Consider the following 18,066-nt stretch of genomic DNA (forward strand, 5'->3'; position numbering starts at 1 on the left):
TAATTTGAAATAAACTTTACTAGTATCTTGAAACAAATCTAAATCGAGAAATACAAATAAATGGAGCATTTAAGCCAGAAGGGGAAAAAACAAAACAAAAAAAAAAAAAAAAAGTGAGGCAGTCCATATCCAGCACAGTACTAAAAGGACAACATCTTAAAAAGCACTAGACTCAACATGTCTATGATATGGCGTGCAAAAATATGTTGGCGATGGGACCCTGTCTGCATGTGCAGCACGTTATGGATTGTCTTCTCCTGACCCAGTATAATGCTTTACATCTAACATGCTGATCCACTATGGATTAGGGCCGCCAAGCCCTTCCTTCCACTTAAAAAACAAAACAAAAAAAAAAGGAAAAAAAAAACAAAGACAAGAAAATGAAGGGCAAAATACAAGAGACAGATCCACAGAGGAGGTTGTGATTGTACATTTCTCAGATGCATGCTACAGATCACAGTGACGTCATCCCGACATAAAAATCTCTGGTCATGTTGCTCCAATTTGATGCGCCATTGGTAAACAAACAGGCACTTCCATATTGCAGAGAAACCTGATAAAGAGAGTGCAAAGAGGAGAGAGAGAGAGCGAGAGAGAGAGCGAGAGAGATGGGGAAGGGGGGGGGGCACCACTGGTGAGCCTGAGGTTCCACCAAATCTGCAACATCAGAGCCTTGGTCTCAAACACACTGTATTGTAGAGTCACAGTGAAGTGGTCAACATCTGTGTTTTGAGAGCATTTGCTTTTTTTTTTCCCCCGTTTGTTTGTTTGTTTTTTTAAAACCCCAGAATTTTTAAAAGCAACTAGAATTAAATCTTATAAAGTCGATTCAGAATAAATGTACGCAAGAGGCCGGTATGCTGAATGCTGCCACCCTGCGGTCAGACACGCAAAGCGCATTGCAGCTCATTTACTCTTGATATAGCTCCATTTCTCCATTTAATGTCAGCTGACTTTGTGCAGTATCAATTTAAAACCTAGCGTAGGAATTAATTATTATCATCATTATTCAGAGGTCTGGAGGTCACAGTAGAGGTACCATCAACATATCCCACATCACCATGCCAACTGGAGTAGGCGCACAACTACAGTAGAAGCCAAGTGGCTCGGGCGTCTGCATAGTATTCAGTGAGTCCGGAACTCAAAACATCACACACCCGCGTTATCATTAAAAAAACAGGGGCGGGAAACCAAAACCCCACAGCGATCCAGCCCCCCCCCCCCCCCTGTCATCTGAGCCCTTGTCGCACGGGAAAGAGCAGTGCCGTTGACTGAGGTTTGAGCTTGAAACGGCAGAGTCCAGTCGCCGTAGTAATGTTGTCGGACAGCTTTAACCCAAAGTAGGATTCTACAGCAATGCCAGAGTAAGGAGCGAGAGTGTGCGTGCGTGCGTGTGTGCGTGCGTGCGTGCGCTCGCTCTCCCGCGGCGTGATTATCCAGTCAGCCGGTGCTCATTGGTAGAGCAGATAGTTTTTGAGTGAGGCCGGAAGCGGTAAGCCTTGGATTTCACTGAGACGCTCCCTTCCCAGCGCCACCCGGACGGAGCAGCGGCACAGGTCCATCAGAGGCAGCGGCTCAGCTGGAAAGACAGGAGAGAAACTCTATTAGGGCTTCATTTGTAGTCACATCTTTGGTTTATGGGCCCAGTGCCAATAGCATGTTGACCATTTAAGGCAAGATTTAATGTCAGGTTTATTGTACATCACCATTTCTATCCAGCCTATTCTGATGAAACTGTTTATTTCATAAGTAATTGTATAGTCTTCCATTTGTTATTGCTTTTCTGTTATTTCTAGGTTAAAATTGTTGCGTATCATGGAGTGAATATTAAAGGTTACATTTATTCTATATTAAATTTTCCAATTTTTCCATATATTGCCATTTTCTTTTTCATAAGTTTTGATTAATTTCTATTATTTTGCTACTGCTTTCATGTCAGCTGCTGACAAAATGCAATTCGTCCCCGGGGGATGAATAAAGTATCTATCCTTCCATCTTTGTTATAATTGCATTCCTATCAGATAACTCCCACTCAGACATTTGATTCAATCAGACATTTTATTTAGTATGTGTATCTCGAAAGTGAGGGGGAGAGTCACATTGGAATAGTTTCCATGCTTAATCCCAAAGCTCTCGGGCTACTTTAATCGAGATCTAAATCTAAATGAGACATCTATAAAACACAAAAAAGGAGACACGTTTCAGCACAACAGGATCAATTAAACACTTAGATCTCTGTTAAAAAAAAATAAAAAAAATAAGCACATGACCGTTCAGCCAAGGAGTCACAGGGAAAAGTCCAAACTGCGTCATTTTGCACTTGTCTGGGAAGTCACAAGGAATTTCTCCTTTTTTGCTCATGACCGGGCTTCCAGCAGTAAATCCTGCATCTACACTGTGCGCCCAGAGGCCTTAACGTCACATGCAGGACTAAGTAATAAGATAACTCCTCTTCATCAGTAAATAACGTCGCACAATGACAATTTTGTGACGAAGAGAAGCCTTTCGATATTTAAGTGCCAGGTCCAGCGGGCAAAGAGTCAAGTGATGCCATGACCAGTATCCGATGTGTCAAACTGGTTTACATAACAGTTGGCCCCGTGCCTGCCATACTGGGTTCCAGTCCTAAGGCCACAGTGCTGCTGCTCTGAGGTAACCCCGTTTGCCTCTCTCCGAACAACACCAACCCTTGACCAGTCTCTTCAGACAACTGCACCAATAAATGCCGTCACTGGGTCCATTTGTCTTTAATGAGTCTTGTTTATATGTCTGCATCCCTAATGAGCTGGTGTATTAAACTCCCTGCCAGAGTGAACTGTAGTTACGTTCAACCTTTGCTCTAAAATAAATACTTACGATCAAGTCCATTGATGTACCGGATTCGTATTTCACAGTGTCCCCACACGGCGCTCACCACCGGGTACACCTTCCGGCCCTTAAGTCCCCTGAAGGCCACGCCCAAATACTGTCCATCCACCACATAACCCAGCGTCCCTTCGTCCATGTCCAACACCACCAGGAAGGAGTCGGGTATGATGAAGGTGTCATCGGGCTCCAAGAAGGCCGGGTAGGCTTTCCCAGGATGGTTCTTCTCGTCGTGGTAGAGTTTACTCCTGCACAGGTCCCAGCCCCAGGACTCCGTGTTGTTTCCCACCAGGGCCGTGTAGCCCACCGAGTGTAGCGGGGCGTCGCCCGTGGCCACCCCGACCACGGCGTGTGTGCCCCTTTGGCGCATGGCCCAGCTGATCTCCCACACGTGCAGTCCCCGGGTGTAGCCCACGCGGCCTCGGATGGCGTCCGTGCTCTGGGCCACCGGGTGGCGGTGGAACACCAGCTTGTTGTCGTCCTTGACGAAGATGTTGAGGGAGCGGTCGTCATTGTTCCACGAGTGCTGCACCTGGACGTCCAGGCCGGCCGGCGGCATGTCCAGCAGCAAGTCCAGCCGCGACGGCTTGGTGTGGTTGAGGGCCTGCAGCTCCAGCTTCAGGGGACTGAACGCCGGGTCCCGCATGTCAATGGTTTTTATGCCACCGGGGACTTTCTGACCCATGCTCCGAGCGGTGATGACCTCCACCTCCGCCTCCCCCCCCCTTCCTCCTCCACGAGCCAAAGAAAAAAGGGGGAGAGCAAGTCAGCCTCCGCTCCCCCTCCTCCTCCTCCTCCACTGTGCCAGGAAAGGTGCCGTCTGTCGGGCGTCCAGTCAGATCGCCTGCACAGACAGGAAAAGACAGACAGGAGAATAACGGGTTAATCACGACATCTCGTCACATTAACAAGCTTTTTGGTCGAACTGGGAAATTAAGCTTTTCTCTTTTTTTTAACGTTAGGGTTAACATGCCCTGCAGCTGCCTGCGCGAGCGCATCGGTTACTCACATTTTTGTATTTTTAGAGCTTACTGTGCGTTATCACCGGGTGACGGGACATCTCACTGAATATATGGATGACCGTATGTATGTGACAAATATGAAACTCTCTACGTTAATCTCAAATGGACTTCACTTGGTTAATTAAAAGGTTGATGAAGCAAACAAATTGTCAGTCACAATAATTGGAAAACATGTTTTCCCGGCTTGGGTTCAGTGGCTGCCCGGCCCTCTTACTCCCAGCTCAGCGAACAATAAAACATGAAAATTAATGTGAATGTGCACCAAAAAGTTCCTTTTTAATATAGCGCGGGAGAAAAAAAAATGTAACTCCGGTAATTTACCATTTTGTCCACTGATGACTGCTTATAAAACGCTGGCTTAAACAAACTGTTTCAAACTCAGTATTTACTTTCCATGAAAATGGCCTCACAGGCAGCTATGCACCATCTCCGAAACTCAACTGGTAAAACGACAGCACCAATGTGTTTAGTCAACCGAGTTATGTGGATGTTAATGTTTTGGAGAGCCGCGTTGCAGTTCATCCCTGGCAACCCCCAACTTAGCTGAAGTGACACTTCACGGCTAATCAATAGATATGCTTCAAAAACGGAATGCACATTTCTCTTTTCAATTTTACTTGTCATAAAGATGTAAGAGGTGGATTTCCCAGCATTCACAGGAGCTAGGCCAGTCGATGCCCTCCACAGCCATGCATTGAGCTAACAATTAGCATGCATTCCGTCACCATCTCTGTTCTGGACACTGATGAAAATGGTATTGACCTTCTCGTCTGAATCCGGGCAACAAAGTCATAAAGCAAAATTCCTCTCAAGAAAGTGTATCCCTCGAACAAAAATGTAGTGGATGAACATTCATGCAATTGCTGGCCATAAAACCGATGAGTGCTTTTTGGGATTTCAGTAAAATAATTTACAGTAACGATTTTCAATAGAAATGTGGAAACATTACACATGGCATGAACCACTAACGGACCTTAAAACATTGCATGAATGATTGTACCTGTTAAATACAGTAAAGTACCTTCTTAACACTAAAGTACTATCTCATCGCGGCACAAATTGCCTTTATTGACCTATGCGCATTGAATATAGAACTTTAGATACAGTTTTGTGGAAAAAAAATCCGACCCATAACCCACTAAACTCTTATTGAAATTGGAGGCATTTAGCTAGGCAACCACAGCTTTCTACAGTATCATTCTGTCCCTGCCTTTTATTTTTCTTCCCATGCAGTAAGGGTGAATTACACCATGATTAATAGCATAGCTCCACAACCTTCAACCTAGAGCCATATAAAACATGTCGACATCAGATGGTGCCAACAGATAAAGTTTAAGATTTGTACTTATTAGCAGAAGGCATTTTAAGTGAAAGGTATCAGGGCGTCCCCAACCAGATAAATCGGTTATTTTTAACTTGCCTTCCCATAAACACACAAGGCCACATTTAAAAACTGGATGCAAACGCATGAATTGAAGAAGCACAAACCATGAAATCACTAAAAGCTAGGATGTGTTACAGCTAAAATATTTACATCCCAAGACATGTCAGGATTAGAAACACCATATATCGCATGGAATACTTCTCTACAATATTTACAGTTCGTTTTGTGAAACTGTCCCACTGCATCAGTCCAGGAATTCCATTGTTTTTATTAAAAGGGAAGCCTCAAGCCAGCTTGTTCTGAGTTTATTTATTTTGTCCCAGATACTCCTGTATTAAACGAGGTCTTCTGAGGATCACCGATTGCATAACATTGCAGTTGAGACCGGTTTATCAGAGACGAGGCAGAAAATTCCCAAACTTAAATAATATTACCAGCAAATCGCTATTTGAGCGCAAAGAGATGCAACTCGATTTGACCAATTTGAGACACGCAACACACCAATTGAATATCTTCGGATGCCAAATTCATCGTTTGTGAACAGGCAGGACCCGGGGTGATGAACATGGCTACGAAATTCATCTACATCCCAAATGAACACACCTCCGCATGCTAATTCTGCTAATAACCGGGGCATCACATAAAGCAAGCAAATTGGAAATCCAGAGTCATGGGAGCAGAACACAGAAGCAGATCCCCAAGCATTCGTTTCAACATCTTTATGCAGCTAGTCCCTGAAAAAATAAGTCAAAAATTTAAATAAATAAGAGAAAAGAAAGCCCACAACTTCCATAAATAGGAAATAAGAGGGGGAAAAAAACTCTGCCATTTCCTATTATATGGTCTGGTCAGAGGGCAAGAGGAAAAGCAGCAATAAAATGTCTGGCTTCTGGACATAAACTTGCCGTTGTCTTGTTTGGGGAGGCGGCGCAGGACCTCAGCTTCGTTTTGTTTTACTTTCAGAACAGAAACCAAAGGGCTGCGGGAAAAGTTGACGATGTAGAAAGTCCCCAGCGCCAGAAAACTGGACGGCTGTTGCGTTCCATATGAAAGAACGGTACCGTCACCGGACACGTCAGTTGCATTACGGTGTAGCCTAGATCCAGGGACACACATACATTGTGTGTTAGGCAACAGCGCAATACGTCAATGTGAACCCCATTAGCCGAGTTACCGTCTGTCTGCTCCACTTCTCATGAAGAGGGGAAAAAAAACAAGACAAAAACATTTGGACAACCACCAGAAGTTGTGTTTACTATTTAAGGCTTATTATATTTAATGTCAGGTGTATTGTACATCACCATTTCTTCCTTAACGTCGTCATCTTTCTGGTTCAGTGTTTATTTCATAAGTTGTTGTGTAGAAGTGTATATTTTATTTTTGGACATGACATTTTTAGGCCTCTGCATTTTTATCTCTTGTTTTATTTTTATGTTTTTCGATTTGTTGTTCATATTAGTGTATATTGCAGTATTTTATTGTGTACAGCCAACTGTTAATTTTCCCATTTTTCCATACATCGACTTTTTGTTTTTCTTAATATATTTCGTCGTATTGCTTTATTGTACTTATTCCTTCTGTTTTGATGTGAGCTGTTGAGACAATGCAATTTCCCCCCGGGGATGAATTTAAGTATCCATCATTTATACGGTCAGGGATTTAACTAATAAATTATAAGAAAGGGTCGTTCTAACTGATGCCTGACCTACATAAATTCCACATAGATTTGGATTTTGGCAAATCCTCAGTGCAGGTGCCCGTCCTTACAGCGAGGACATAAGCTATTGTGTTGCACAGAAATCTAGGCTGCTAGGTGGACTAGCTCTAATTGAATTGTAGACAAGAGTTTATTGAGAAGTATTTTGGCTCTTTTTCTAATGCAATTAAACAACCATTTAAATGGGTCATGTCTCTTCAGTGATAGCAAAACAGGAGGGAAGAAAAAGCAAAGGAGCGGGAGGCCAGAATCTGAATGTAAACAATCTCCTTTTCAATGCCTGTCCAGCCATCAGAGGAGAGTGCAACATGTTCATTTGCACACGGCCGGTGCCAAGCGGGTACCATTACCCTTCCCAGTGTGGCAGAGGTCCACCACACACACACACAGTAAATCATAATTAACATAACAATTAAGGGTCTATCCCATTGACCATGGGTGACAAAACATAATGTGATGAATAGTGTAAAAGTTGGCGAGTGGCGCTTGTAAAGATGTGATAAGGCTGGGTCCCCAGCAAGGAATATTTGGGGTTCTGTGTGTGTGAACCTCATTGAAATGCAGGCAGGGGCTCTGCTTAGATCTGCTGATCCAAGGTTGCACTTCTCTCCATGCTTTTAAAAGACCAATTTAAACTGGGGCCCCACCCGAAATCAACCTGCAGCGGGGTTTTTGTGACTTCGAGGAGTTCATAAATCTCGACTACAAACCCAATATGTAAGAATATCCAATATAATCAAAAACAGAGCCACAAGCAATCTACCACTTAGTCCCCGCCTCATCTTGTGCATTGATCATCTATATATTTTGCTTGTCAAGATAATTGAATGTTGTTCACCCGTCTGTCTGACTGTACAAGCACCAAACAATACCAAGTCAAATCCAAAGGGGACACGGCCAAATAAACAGATGCCGATAATAATAATAATAATAATAATAATAATAATAATAATAATAATAACAACAACTAAAGCTTTTAATTTACATTGACTTACATTACACAAGCTGCGGCCACTTGTATAACCACAGTTATTTATCCCCATTACTTGTGAATTAATGATACACGTGCAGAAGGAAAACAAAACAACAAACCACACAACTTCAACACAAGGCCTCCCTCGCACTGAACCCACCTAGCTCGTCGCGCTAACTCAACGCCTTTCAGAGCCAACGGCGCCGCGCTCCGCTTGACGACCCACGCACCGACACGAACGCGGGGATCCGGCGCCGGCGCGGCGCGTCAGCGAGGCCGCTCGTCCGCTGCACGGGAGGCGGACGGAGCTCGCAGCGTGATGGCCTCCGCCGAGCAGCCAACGCAGCGACGAGAACGGTCCCGAGTCCGTGACGCGCACGCCGGCGTCGGGGGGTGGGGGAGAGCCGGCGGCGGCGGCGGCGGCGGCGGCGGAGCGAGACGGCGCCGCTGACGAGGCCCCCGTTCGTCGACTGTTTGTCTGTTTGTTTGTCTGTTTGTCTGTTTGTCTGTTTGTCTGTTTGTTTGTCTGTTTGTCTGTTTGTTTTCCAAACGGAGGGCGAGGCGAACATTGCGAACCGGGAGTAAGAGACGCGGTTCGCGGGGAGAAGGTGAAGGCAGACATGGCGGACTCACCTTGTTAACGAACAATTGAAGCCCGGTGCTGGTGGTGGTGGTGGTGCCGCTCCTGCTGCTGCTGCTGCTGCTGGTGGTGGTGGTGGTGGTGGTGGTCGGACGTGGTGACGCTTCAGACTCCTCCACCCAGCGCTGACTTGATGGTGTCGCCAGGTCGGACATGGATCCGGACGAAGTGACGAAGCCCGTTCCGACGTCTCCCGCGTCACGTGGTCGAATGGCGCCCAGCTGCTGCGCGAGATTAAAAGCCCCCCCCCCCGTTCGGATCCATTCAATTCAAAAAGCTTTATTGACACAACCCCCGCCCCCCCCCCCCCCTAAAAAAGACAACAACGAGGAGTCAAAAAAAACAACCAAACAACAACAATAAAACGACCGAAACAGAACAATGTAAACGTGAGGTTGAAGTTGGAAAAAACGTTACAGATGGGTGTAGATGACCTCAACCGAGAGCGGGTCCGTGTAGATGATGGAGTTGATAACTTGATGTCAGGTCATGTATTTCATTATTATGGGGGTAGATATGAGGGAATAACCTAGAATAAAAATGGATGAATGTAAACATTGCTGTTAAAAATATTATTATTATTCTTATTATTATTATTGTTATTATTATTATTAGTAGTAGTAGTAGTAGTAGTAGTAGTAGTATTTTTTAAATTATTATTGATTATTATTATTAATGATGATAATAATAATAATAATAATAATAATAATAATAATAATAATAATTTATTATTATTATTATTATTATTATTATTATTACTTTTATTATTAATTATTATTAATGATAATAATAAGAAGAATAAAAATAATAATAATTTATTATTATTATTATTATTATTATTATTATTGTTATTATTATTATTATTATTACTTTTATTATTAATTATTATTAATGATAATAATAATAACAACAATAACAATTATAATAATAATGTATTATTATTATTATTATTATTGTTATTATTATTATTATTATTATTACTATTATTATTATTATTATTATTATTATTTATAATAATAATAATAAAAGTAATAATAATAATAATAATAATAATAATATATACAATATATACAATAACTAATAATAATAATAATAATACATTATTATTATTATTATTATTATTATTATTATTATTATTACTATTATTATTATTATTATTGTTATTATTTATAATAACAATAATAATACGCCACTGATCAGACCATCGCCGTGGAGGGTTCAGCTCTTTTTTTTTGGAGAATCGGAAAAAAATGATTCGTTCATTTTTTTTTTTTCTCACCCTTGATTCACCGATTCAGTTGGAACGAGAGTCGGTTGACGGACACGGAATTCTCACCATTTAATTGTGTCAAAAATGATTGATTTCGGCGCAACGATTCAACGTTTTTTGGAATCTTGATTTACTTTGATGTCAAAACGATTAATTGTGTTGGAATGCAAAAGCGTAAATCTGTCACATTCAGTATGGATTATGACACTTGTCTTTTGCCGGGGCAGGGCTCGTATCAAAAGTCGATATGCGGATTGACCCTTGACCCGAGAGTGATACCAGTCAATAAATTATCTCATATTCGTGAAGGTCTATTTACCAATCCCTAAAAAAATCTATATACAATAACTGAGCCAAATGGCAGCTTAAACTTAAAATCCAAGCCATGAGTGAGGTGATTTTTTTGATATTTTTTTTTATTTGTCGTTGATGTCTCTGGTGAAAAGGGCAGAGGAGGTCAGCTCGGGCAGGGCCTCCAGTAGACTGGACACTAGGGGCAGAGGGGGCCAGCTCGCGCAGGGCCTCCAGTAGACTGGACACTAGGGGCAGAGGGGGGCAGGACAGGGCCTGCAGGGGGCAGGGGACTCGGCGCTCGCAGTGTAAACCAAAACGTACCGCTAAACAGGACGCATTGACGCATGACACACCATCGTGCATATCTGTACTATGTGCCCGTGCAATAGATGTTTGAGCAGCAAGTACCTGCGACCTAACACAAGAACATGTGACCTGTAAATTCAAATTACCGGTGCTGTGGTGCTAAGTTGACATCTCTTACTGCGGCGCCTAGACGCGTTAAACAATAAAACCACGGAAGGTTGATGCTGGAGAGGTCATAAGGTCATATTCCCAGGACATGTAAAATGAGGGGAATACAACTATAATGCCGCCTCCTGGAAACCGTGTGCTGCAACACAGTTCACCTAATGAGATGCTGTAAGTGTGAATGGAAATGGTGTCAATGGATAATAACAAGCCCACATGTTTTATTTTCCCTGTGCACACTGGAGACTTCAGAAGGATGCCCGGAGATGATCCATGTCGGCGGTGTTCTTTTTTTGGATGAAACCTCTGAACTGAAGCTCTTCGAAGAGAATCATAGCTCACCGTCTCCACCTAGCGTTGATTTTTTGGCATTACACTTCTATCGCTCCTAATGTAGCCGACGAACATGTCCTGCAGGTAGATCGACTTCTCATTGAGTCAGAGAATCAGGTTATTCTAATCCCGATTAGAAAAAAATATATATACATATGTATATATCACATTTATTTAAAAATACATACAAAAAATATACAAAACAAGACCTTTAACATAACATACATGCAGTCAAGTTTTATTGGCCAGTCTTTTGGGCTTTAAACATAAATAAAGGACTCTCACCTTATTATAGATATATATGATTTACAATAAACATATATTTACTATACCATATGCATATCTTAGTACTGTCATTGCATATTTTTGCTAAGCACTGCTACTATTGACCATGTAACCGAACACACTTTTACTTTACTTTAGGTATTTTATGTACACGCAACTCACCAGCTGTGCAAGTGCTCTATTTATATTTTTTTTATATTTTTGTCTCCTTTTTGACACCTTATTTCCTCCCAAGGATGAATAAAATGTTATCTTACGTTTTTACATCTTATCTTAACTAACCGTATGTTTCCTCATCTCATCTCACCTCATCTCATCTCATCTCATCTCATGTCATCCCATCCCATCCCATCTCATCTCATCTCATCTCATCTCATTTCACCTCACATGATCTGATCGGATCTGATCTCATCCCCATCCCATCCCATCTCATCTCATCTCATCTCATCTTACCCGATCTCACATGATCTAATCGGATCGCATCTGATCTGATCTGATCTGATCTGATCTGATCTGATCTGATCTGATCTCATCTAAACAAATCTAAATTCATCTCATCTGATCTGATCTCAACTCATCCCCCCTTCTCTCATCTCATCTCATCTCATCTCATCTCATATTACCTCATCTCTTCTCATCTCATCCTATCTTATCTCACATCACATGATCTGATCTCATCGGATTGGATATGATATGATCTGATCGGACCTCATGTAATTTTACTTCATCTCACCTCATCTCAATTTACCTAATCTCATCTCATCTCATCTAATCTCATTGCATCTCATCTTATCTCATTTCATCTCAACTCATCTCATCGCATCTCACATTGCCTCATCTCATCTCATCTCATCTCATCTCAGTCTAAAACACCCAGTTGATGAGTTCTGCTACTGCTTCAGAGTGATCCGCTCTCTCTCAAACTAGTCATACAAACACTTAATTTTTCCACTCCTGTCATTTCCTCTTTGGCAACAGGACATTTTCAAATGACCTTATTTGTCACTTCTACTCGGGCGTCAGGTGAAGGTAACACGGTTCAGCTTACACCCCCCCCCCCGGAGGGCGGGATGCAATGCACAGCTCGGCTTGAATTACCTTCCCCTCAGCTTGTCTCACCGAAAAATCCCATTCTGCCTCCTTGCAGGGATGGTACAATGTGCTGAGCCTGGTGATATCTGTGGGCCTCTCTGCTGCTGTGGAGGGGCGGGGTGGGGGGTGGATGGAGGTGGGGGCGAGGGGGGGAAGGTACAGACATGCTTACTGCCTGCCTTTTAGAGAACCATCATTTCAGCAGGATCGATAGTACGTCCCACTCCACGTCCCACCGCTGCCAGAGTGCTCCAGCGGATGAAGCAGCAGCAGCCGCGTGTGTGTGTGGACTGACTGGACCGGAGCAGTCAGACTAGTGAACACAGCTCGCAGTCAAGGTGAATGATGGCGTGCTGCGTCAGACCCCCACCCACCTCAGCCCACCCAAAGCTCTGGTCCCTTCAATAAGGCGGAAAAAAAAAGTGAATTTGTTAATACAGAAGTGTATATTTAGTGGCACTTTGTTTGGTTTATAGGCTTATTGCCATCATTTTGTTCACTGTTTCAGGCGTATTATATCTAATGTTGGGGTTCATTGTCACTATTTCTATCTTAAGTTCATCTGCTTCACTCTTTATTTCATTACAAGTTATTGTGTAGAACCTTATATTTCTTTTTTTTTTACTGTTATTCTCAGTTTATATTTGTTTTTTATCATGAATGTTTCGTGTGTATTGCCATATTTCTATTGTGTACGCTTAACTGTTTGGTTTATTTTTATATATATTTGCCATAAATTGCCATTTTATTTTTCATATTTTTATTGTATTGCTTTAATATCACAGTATTTTTCTAATGTTTTGATTTGAGCTGTTGAGACAATGCAATTTCCCTCCAGGGATGAATAAAGTATCTGTCCATCTGTCTGTCCGTCTGTCTGTCTGTCTGTCTATTGTTAACTAATTGTGGAGCTGTCATCTGCTCTCAAGGCACTGTACCAGAAACAACTTCAAAACCTGTTTTTGATTGACTCTCAGTAGGCTATGATGCATATAGATGTCTTGGTTTTTTTTCACAGTAATAGACATTAAATGTCTATTAAAATCAAATTGAACATTGAATGCACAAATTTGGTGCACTCAATGTTCAACTCAATTTTCTCTCTAGTGCACTAACTCAACTCTTCACAGAGGTGCAGAGGTTTCCAGCACCACTGCTGCTGTAACCTACAGCTGCTGACATGTGTGCTGCTGCGTGTGTGTGTGTGTGTGTGTGTGTGTGTGTGTGTCTGTGTTTGTGTGCGTGTGCGTGTTTGTGTGTGTGTGTGTGTGTGTGTGTGTGTGTGTGCCTGGTCTTATCCTTGTACAAAAGATGGTAAAAGTGAGGAGGGGGAAGTGTCATTTAAGGGAAGTGCACCACTGCGGGACAGAGGGGGGAGGATGGGGATGGGATGGGATGGAACGGGTGGTGCAGTACCAGCATCCCCCCCCCGCGCCCCCGCGCCCCCCACACACACACATACACACCCATCCCCCTACACCCCCCACCTCACAGACCGCTGCTCATTTGTCAAGTTGCCTGCAGAGTTGAATGGTGCATTGCTGCTAAAACATGGAGAGGCAATCAGCTCTGGAGCAGCACAACTCCAGGGAGGGTTCCAGGTGGGGATAGGATGGGGAGGGGACGGGGACAGGACGGGGACGGGGACGGGGACAGGGACGGGGACGGGCGGGGGTCCAGTCTACTTGAGTTAACTGCGTATCAGTGGATATTTCTTTTGGCCAATGACAGGACGTATATGAGAGGGTGAGCGTGTACAGTGGCTGGTAGGTAGCATCTCCGAAGGATTTCCTCATTCAAAAGACTTTCATGCAGTCCCATAAAAAACCTTTGCTCGATTAGCCTGAATTTAAGATGGTGTTTTGCTGACAAAGAAACATATCACACACAGCTTTTAGACACAGAAGGTGCTATTTTGAATTTTACTGCGTTGGCGTTCCACCATCACAGCGGTTGGATGCGGCAGAGTGGCTCAGCTCTGTTGAAATCACAGCAAGAGGGTCTACATCTTCCCCGCATGTTCACGTGGGTTTTCTCCGGTTTCCCCCGGCACAGAAGACACTCCTGCCGATGCCCCTGAGCAAGGCATCGGTTAAGATCTTGAGTTGGTCTCCCGGCGGCGCCACATGGCAGCCCACTGCTCATAGATATGTCCGATACTAGGATGGGTCAAATGCAGACAATTCATTTCCCACAGAGGAGTTAATAAAGTATATTTAACAAAAAAAAAAAAAGCTCTCAATGAATCCCCTGATCACGATTGAGTAAAATGAACGATACAGCAAGGAGGCAGAGTCAAACATCTTCACATTCTTTATTCCTCGTCTCCACTCAGGCTGCGTCTCCGCACATGAGCAGCACGGAGACCTGCTCCCCGGTTGGACACTGGGAGAAGCCCAGGGCGGCCATGGAATTCCTGGTGAACGTGGCAGTAGACCGGCGGGCCCGCGGAGCCCTTCCCGTGGATCGGCACCTGGGCGCGGTGGGCCTACCTGTGCCCTGCCTGTGTGGCGGCAAGGCGTAGGCCACCCTCAGCTGGCACCGCTCCAGCGACAGCATCCGGGACACGGGCTGTCCCTGGCGGTCCATCACGAAGCGGTCGAGCAGGAGGCAGGCGCAGGCCCCGAACGTGGTCCAGGATCTCCCGGGTTCCACCGTACCCCAAGTGCCGCAGCAAAGACATCTGCAGCGAGAAATGGCCTCCTTGTCGGTGGAGACGAAAGAGGGGAGATTTGAATGTGAATGTAAATGATTTGTGTAAACTATAAAAAAAAAAAAATGCCTTGCCCAGCGCTTCACACATGCAGCATATCTTCTCATCTGACTGCGCTGGAATTTATTGAGTTGCCCCCAAATTAAGGTCTCGAATAAATCGTGGTGACTCACTCCCGGAGAACTCTCTATGGGTTGTGGTGGATGTATAATGATTTGTACATTCTGTGACATCCAATCCTTCGCCTGAAGGAATATCTTTAATTAGACCAAAATATGAGTTTGGATTACCCTTTTAGAAGAGGAAAAAAAGAAAGAAACAGAGTTATTTAAATTATTTTAATAAATTAGTCTGACCCATCACAGAGTGATAGGGCTTGTACTGTATGTAATATAAGGGCAGTTTCACAGACAGCGTTTAATCTAAATCAGGACTAAGATAATCGTAATTAAATTAATCTAGATCTTAAAAACGCCTTTCTGAGATGTTGCTTAATTTAAGATTAATTAGTTGTAGACTAGGAAGTCCTCGACTAAGGTGATGAAGGACTAGTCGGCTCCTTCTGTCTGGTCTTGGTGCTGGTCTTAGTCCAGATCATCCAGTTCCTCGGTTGTCAAGGTCAACTAATCCAAAGATTGAATTTGAGCTTCACTTAGGCCTAGATTAGGTCTAATTTTCCTTCTGGGAATCAGATTTTTTTTTTAAAAACAAGACTAGGACAAGTCTGAGACTATTTCAAACCATGACTGAGAAAGGCCATTTCAGTCAGTCCAGATTAAAACTGTGATTAAGTTTAAGATTAGAACTAATCTGCGTCGGCAAGACCGCTCCACAGACATTTAATTTGACCTCTGAACGTCATGCCCTTCCTCCGGGTCACCACTCCCTCATCGAGCGCGAGGCATCGGCAGAGTTTCTGCGTTTCTGGTGAGGGTGGCGCCTATGTCGGGGAACGCTTAGGAAAGCGCCGCTGAAACAAACAAGCATAGATGCATGAAGAGATGCTCTCCCGGAGAAGGTTTGGAGCGGGAGTCTACCTCTAATCCCCCTGAGTTCATGCCTTACCCTGCTGACGCTAACAAATGATGGTGCTGAATGTAGGCCAGGAGTCGTCGCAGATCTCCCGACAGGCACGGTTTGTTGTGGAGGATCTGCAGCAGTCCCAACACACAATGCAATGCACAATGCAGACGAAGGAGGAGTGGGAGGGGACGGAGGAGGAGAAGGAGATCTGCATAAAACCGCCGTCTGCATGTCCACATGAAGATTAAGAACGTCCAAATTGCGTCCAAACTAGAGACACTGCAGGAAAAGCTAGTCCACACAATACGGCGTGAACAGCGAACTGCTTGGATTTCGTCACATGTTCACAAAGCCGAATATTTGAAAGTGTTACTCCAACCGCTCCCCAAAACCACAACCCGGGAACACACCCCAGTCCCTCACGGTGGCTGCACTGCATGGATACAGTCGCAGAGCCCCGAAGCCCCGAAGCCCCGAAGCCCCGAAGCCCCGAAGCCCCGCAACCGCTGCTGCACAGAGCTGAGCGGCTCGCTGTCCGCTTGTTTATTCAAAGTTTATTAAGATTAAACGTGTTGCCTGTCCAAATTGTACCAAAATGGACACTGCACGGCCTTGGCTCCCCAGCAATACGCCCGCCAAGTGAGAAGCAGATCAGATGCACGGTTGTCGAGATAATCGAAGGAAACACACACATACTGTACATACATACAGAGGTTCCCTCCTTTATTAGTTAGATTGGATAATACTGAGCACAAAAACGAAAGCATTGGATGTTTAATATTTATTTCACGCTTGACTTATCATTTTAGCGGACCAGTATGTGTTTCTCAGTCCCGGAGGCTATAAATACAAATAAAAGTATTTTGATTCTTTTTTTTTTTAAGTTTCAAGTTCAGGGTGTTTTGGTCTTTTTTTAAATTTTTTTTTACCACTGTCATGTGATTATAGCAGGTTTTTTTTAAAATAAATTCTTCTGCTGTAAAAGCTGTTTTGACCTCCTTTGTCTTTGACGTGTCCCTCTCTCTCCCCCCCTCTCTCCCTCTCTCGTTTCCACGCTGTTTGGCCTTGGGAGAGATCTGCTCAGCTCCACTAAATGAGGTCAGCAAAGGAGAGGTGGTGCAGTGAGAAAGCGCTCGTACCTTTCCTCGCTAATCGCTGGTCTCGTCACTCCGTCCGTTTCCGTGCAAGAAGAGAAAAAGAGAGGGAGAGAGAAGCCGCGGGGAAGTTTTGTTTTTCCGCTGCTGAGTACATACAGTATCATTAGTACGTACGTATGTGAAACACGAGGATTTTCCCAATGTCTAAAATCCTCCAAAAATCTTCCTCTCTTCGACACCTAAAACTTTTTGTCGATTCTAAACTGGCACTTAAGATTTCTGTTTTTTGTTTTTTTTCTGCACGATCATCCCTGAATGAGGAGGTGCTGGGATAGATGTGTAAATCAAACCGGAACCATGTGTCTATCATGGTTTTCTGGATCAATGGGATCAATGGAGCCGGAGCGATGGAGCTAAAATAACCACGCTGAATCGGCTTCATTCTCTGGATGCGTCAGAAATGGGTCCACACACCGAAGAATTCCCATTTCCTGGAGAGCGGCACTAGTTCCCATTTTGTCACTGCATTCGTTCAGTATGACTATTGGGGTTTGTAAAAGAAAAGGCAGAACAAAAAACAATTGTTAAATTGCAGTCTTAAATAAGAATATATTCTTCTCTATCTCTATATTGATGTTTGCATAAGGTTATATTATTGCAATTGAAAAATTCATCAACTTCACAAATTCCAGTAATACGGTATGTGCATCGTTTTTATCGCTTTAGTATCGATATTGTGATATGGGACGAGATATCGTCTGGCATTTTGGTTATCGTGATACAGTTAAATGTTTAAGGCTCTTTAAGGCTCTATTTACTTGCACACTTCATAGGCTGTTCACGATCCTAATCAATGGTCATTATTACTAATGACTGTTTCTCACATA

General features: G+C 43.6%; 1 protein-coding gene across 1 annotated transcript; it reads right to left on the bottom strand.

Annotated features, from left to right (window-relative positions):
* Positions 1–3,598, bottom strand: spsb1 (splA/ryanodine receptor domain and SOCS box containing 1). The gene is made up of 2 exons (XM_080015012.1): positions 2,857–3,598; positions 1–1,579 (listed from the first exon to the last, which is right to left on the bottom strand). Exons 1-2 carry the CDS (start codon positions 3,548–3,550, stop codon positions 1,452–1,454), a joined length of 822 nt encoding a protein of 273 aa, XP_079871138.1. The 5' UTR covers positions 3,551–3,598; the 3' UTR covers positions 1–1,451.
* Positions 3,599–18,066: the final 14,468 nt, after the last annotated feature.

The sequence above is a fragment of the Zeus faber genome, assembly GCF_960531495.2.
Source record: "Zeus faber genome assembly, chromosome: 15".
Lineage (NCBI taxonomy): Eukaryota > Metazoa > Chordata > Actinopteri > Zeiformes > Zeidae > Zeus > Zeus faber.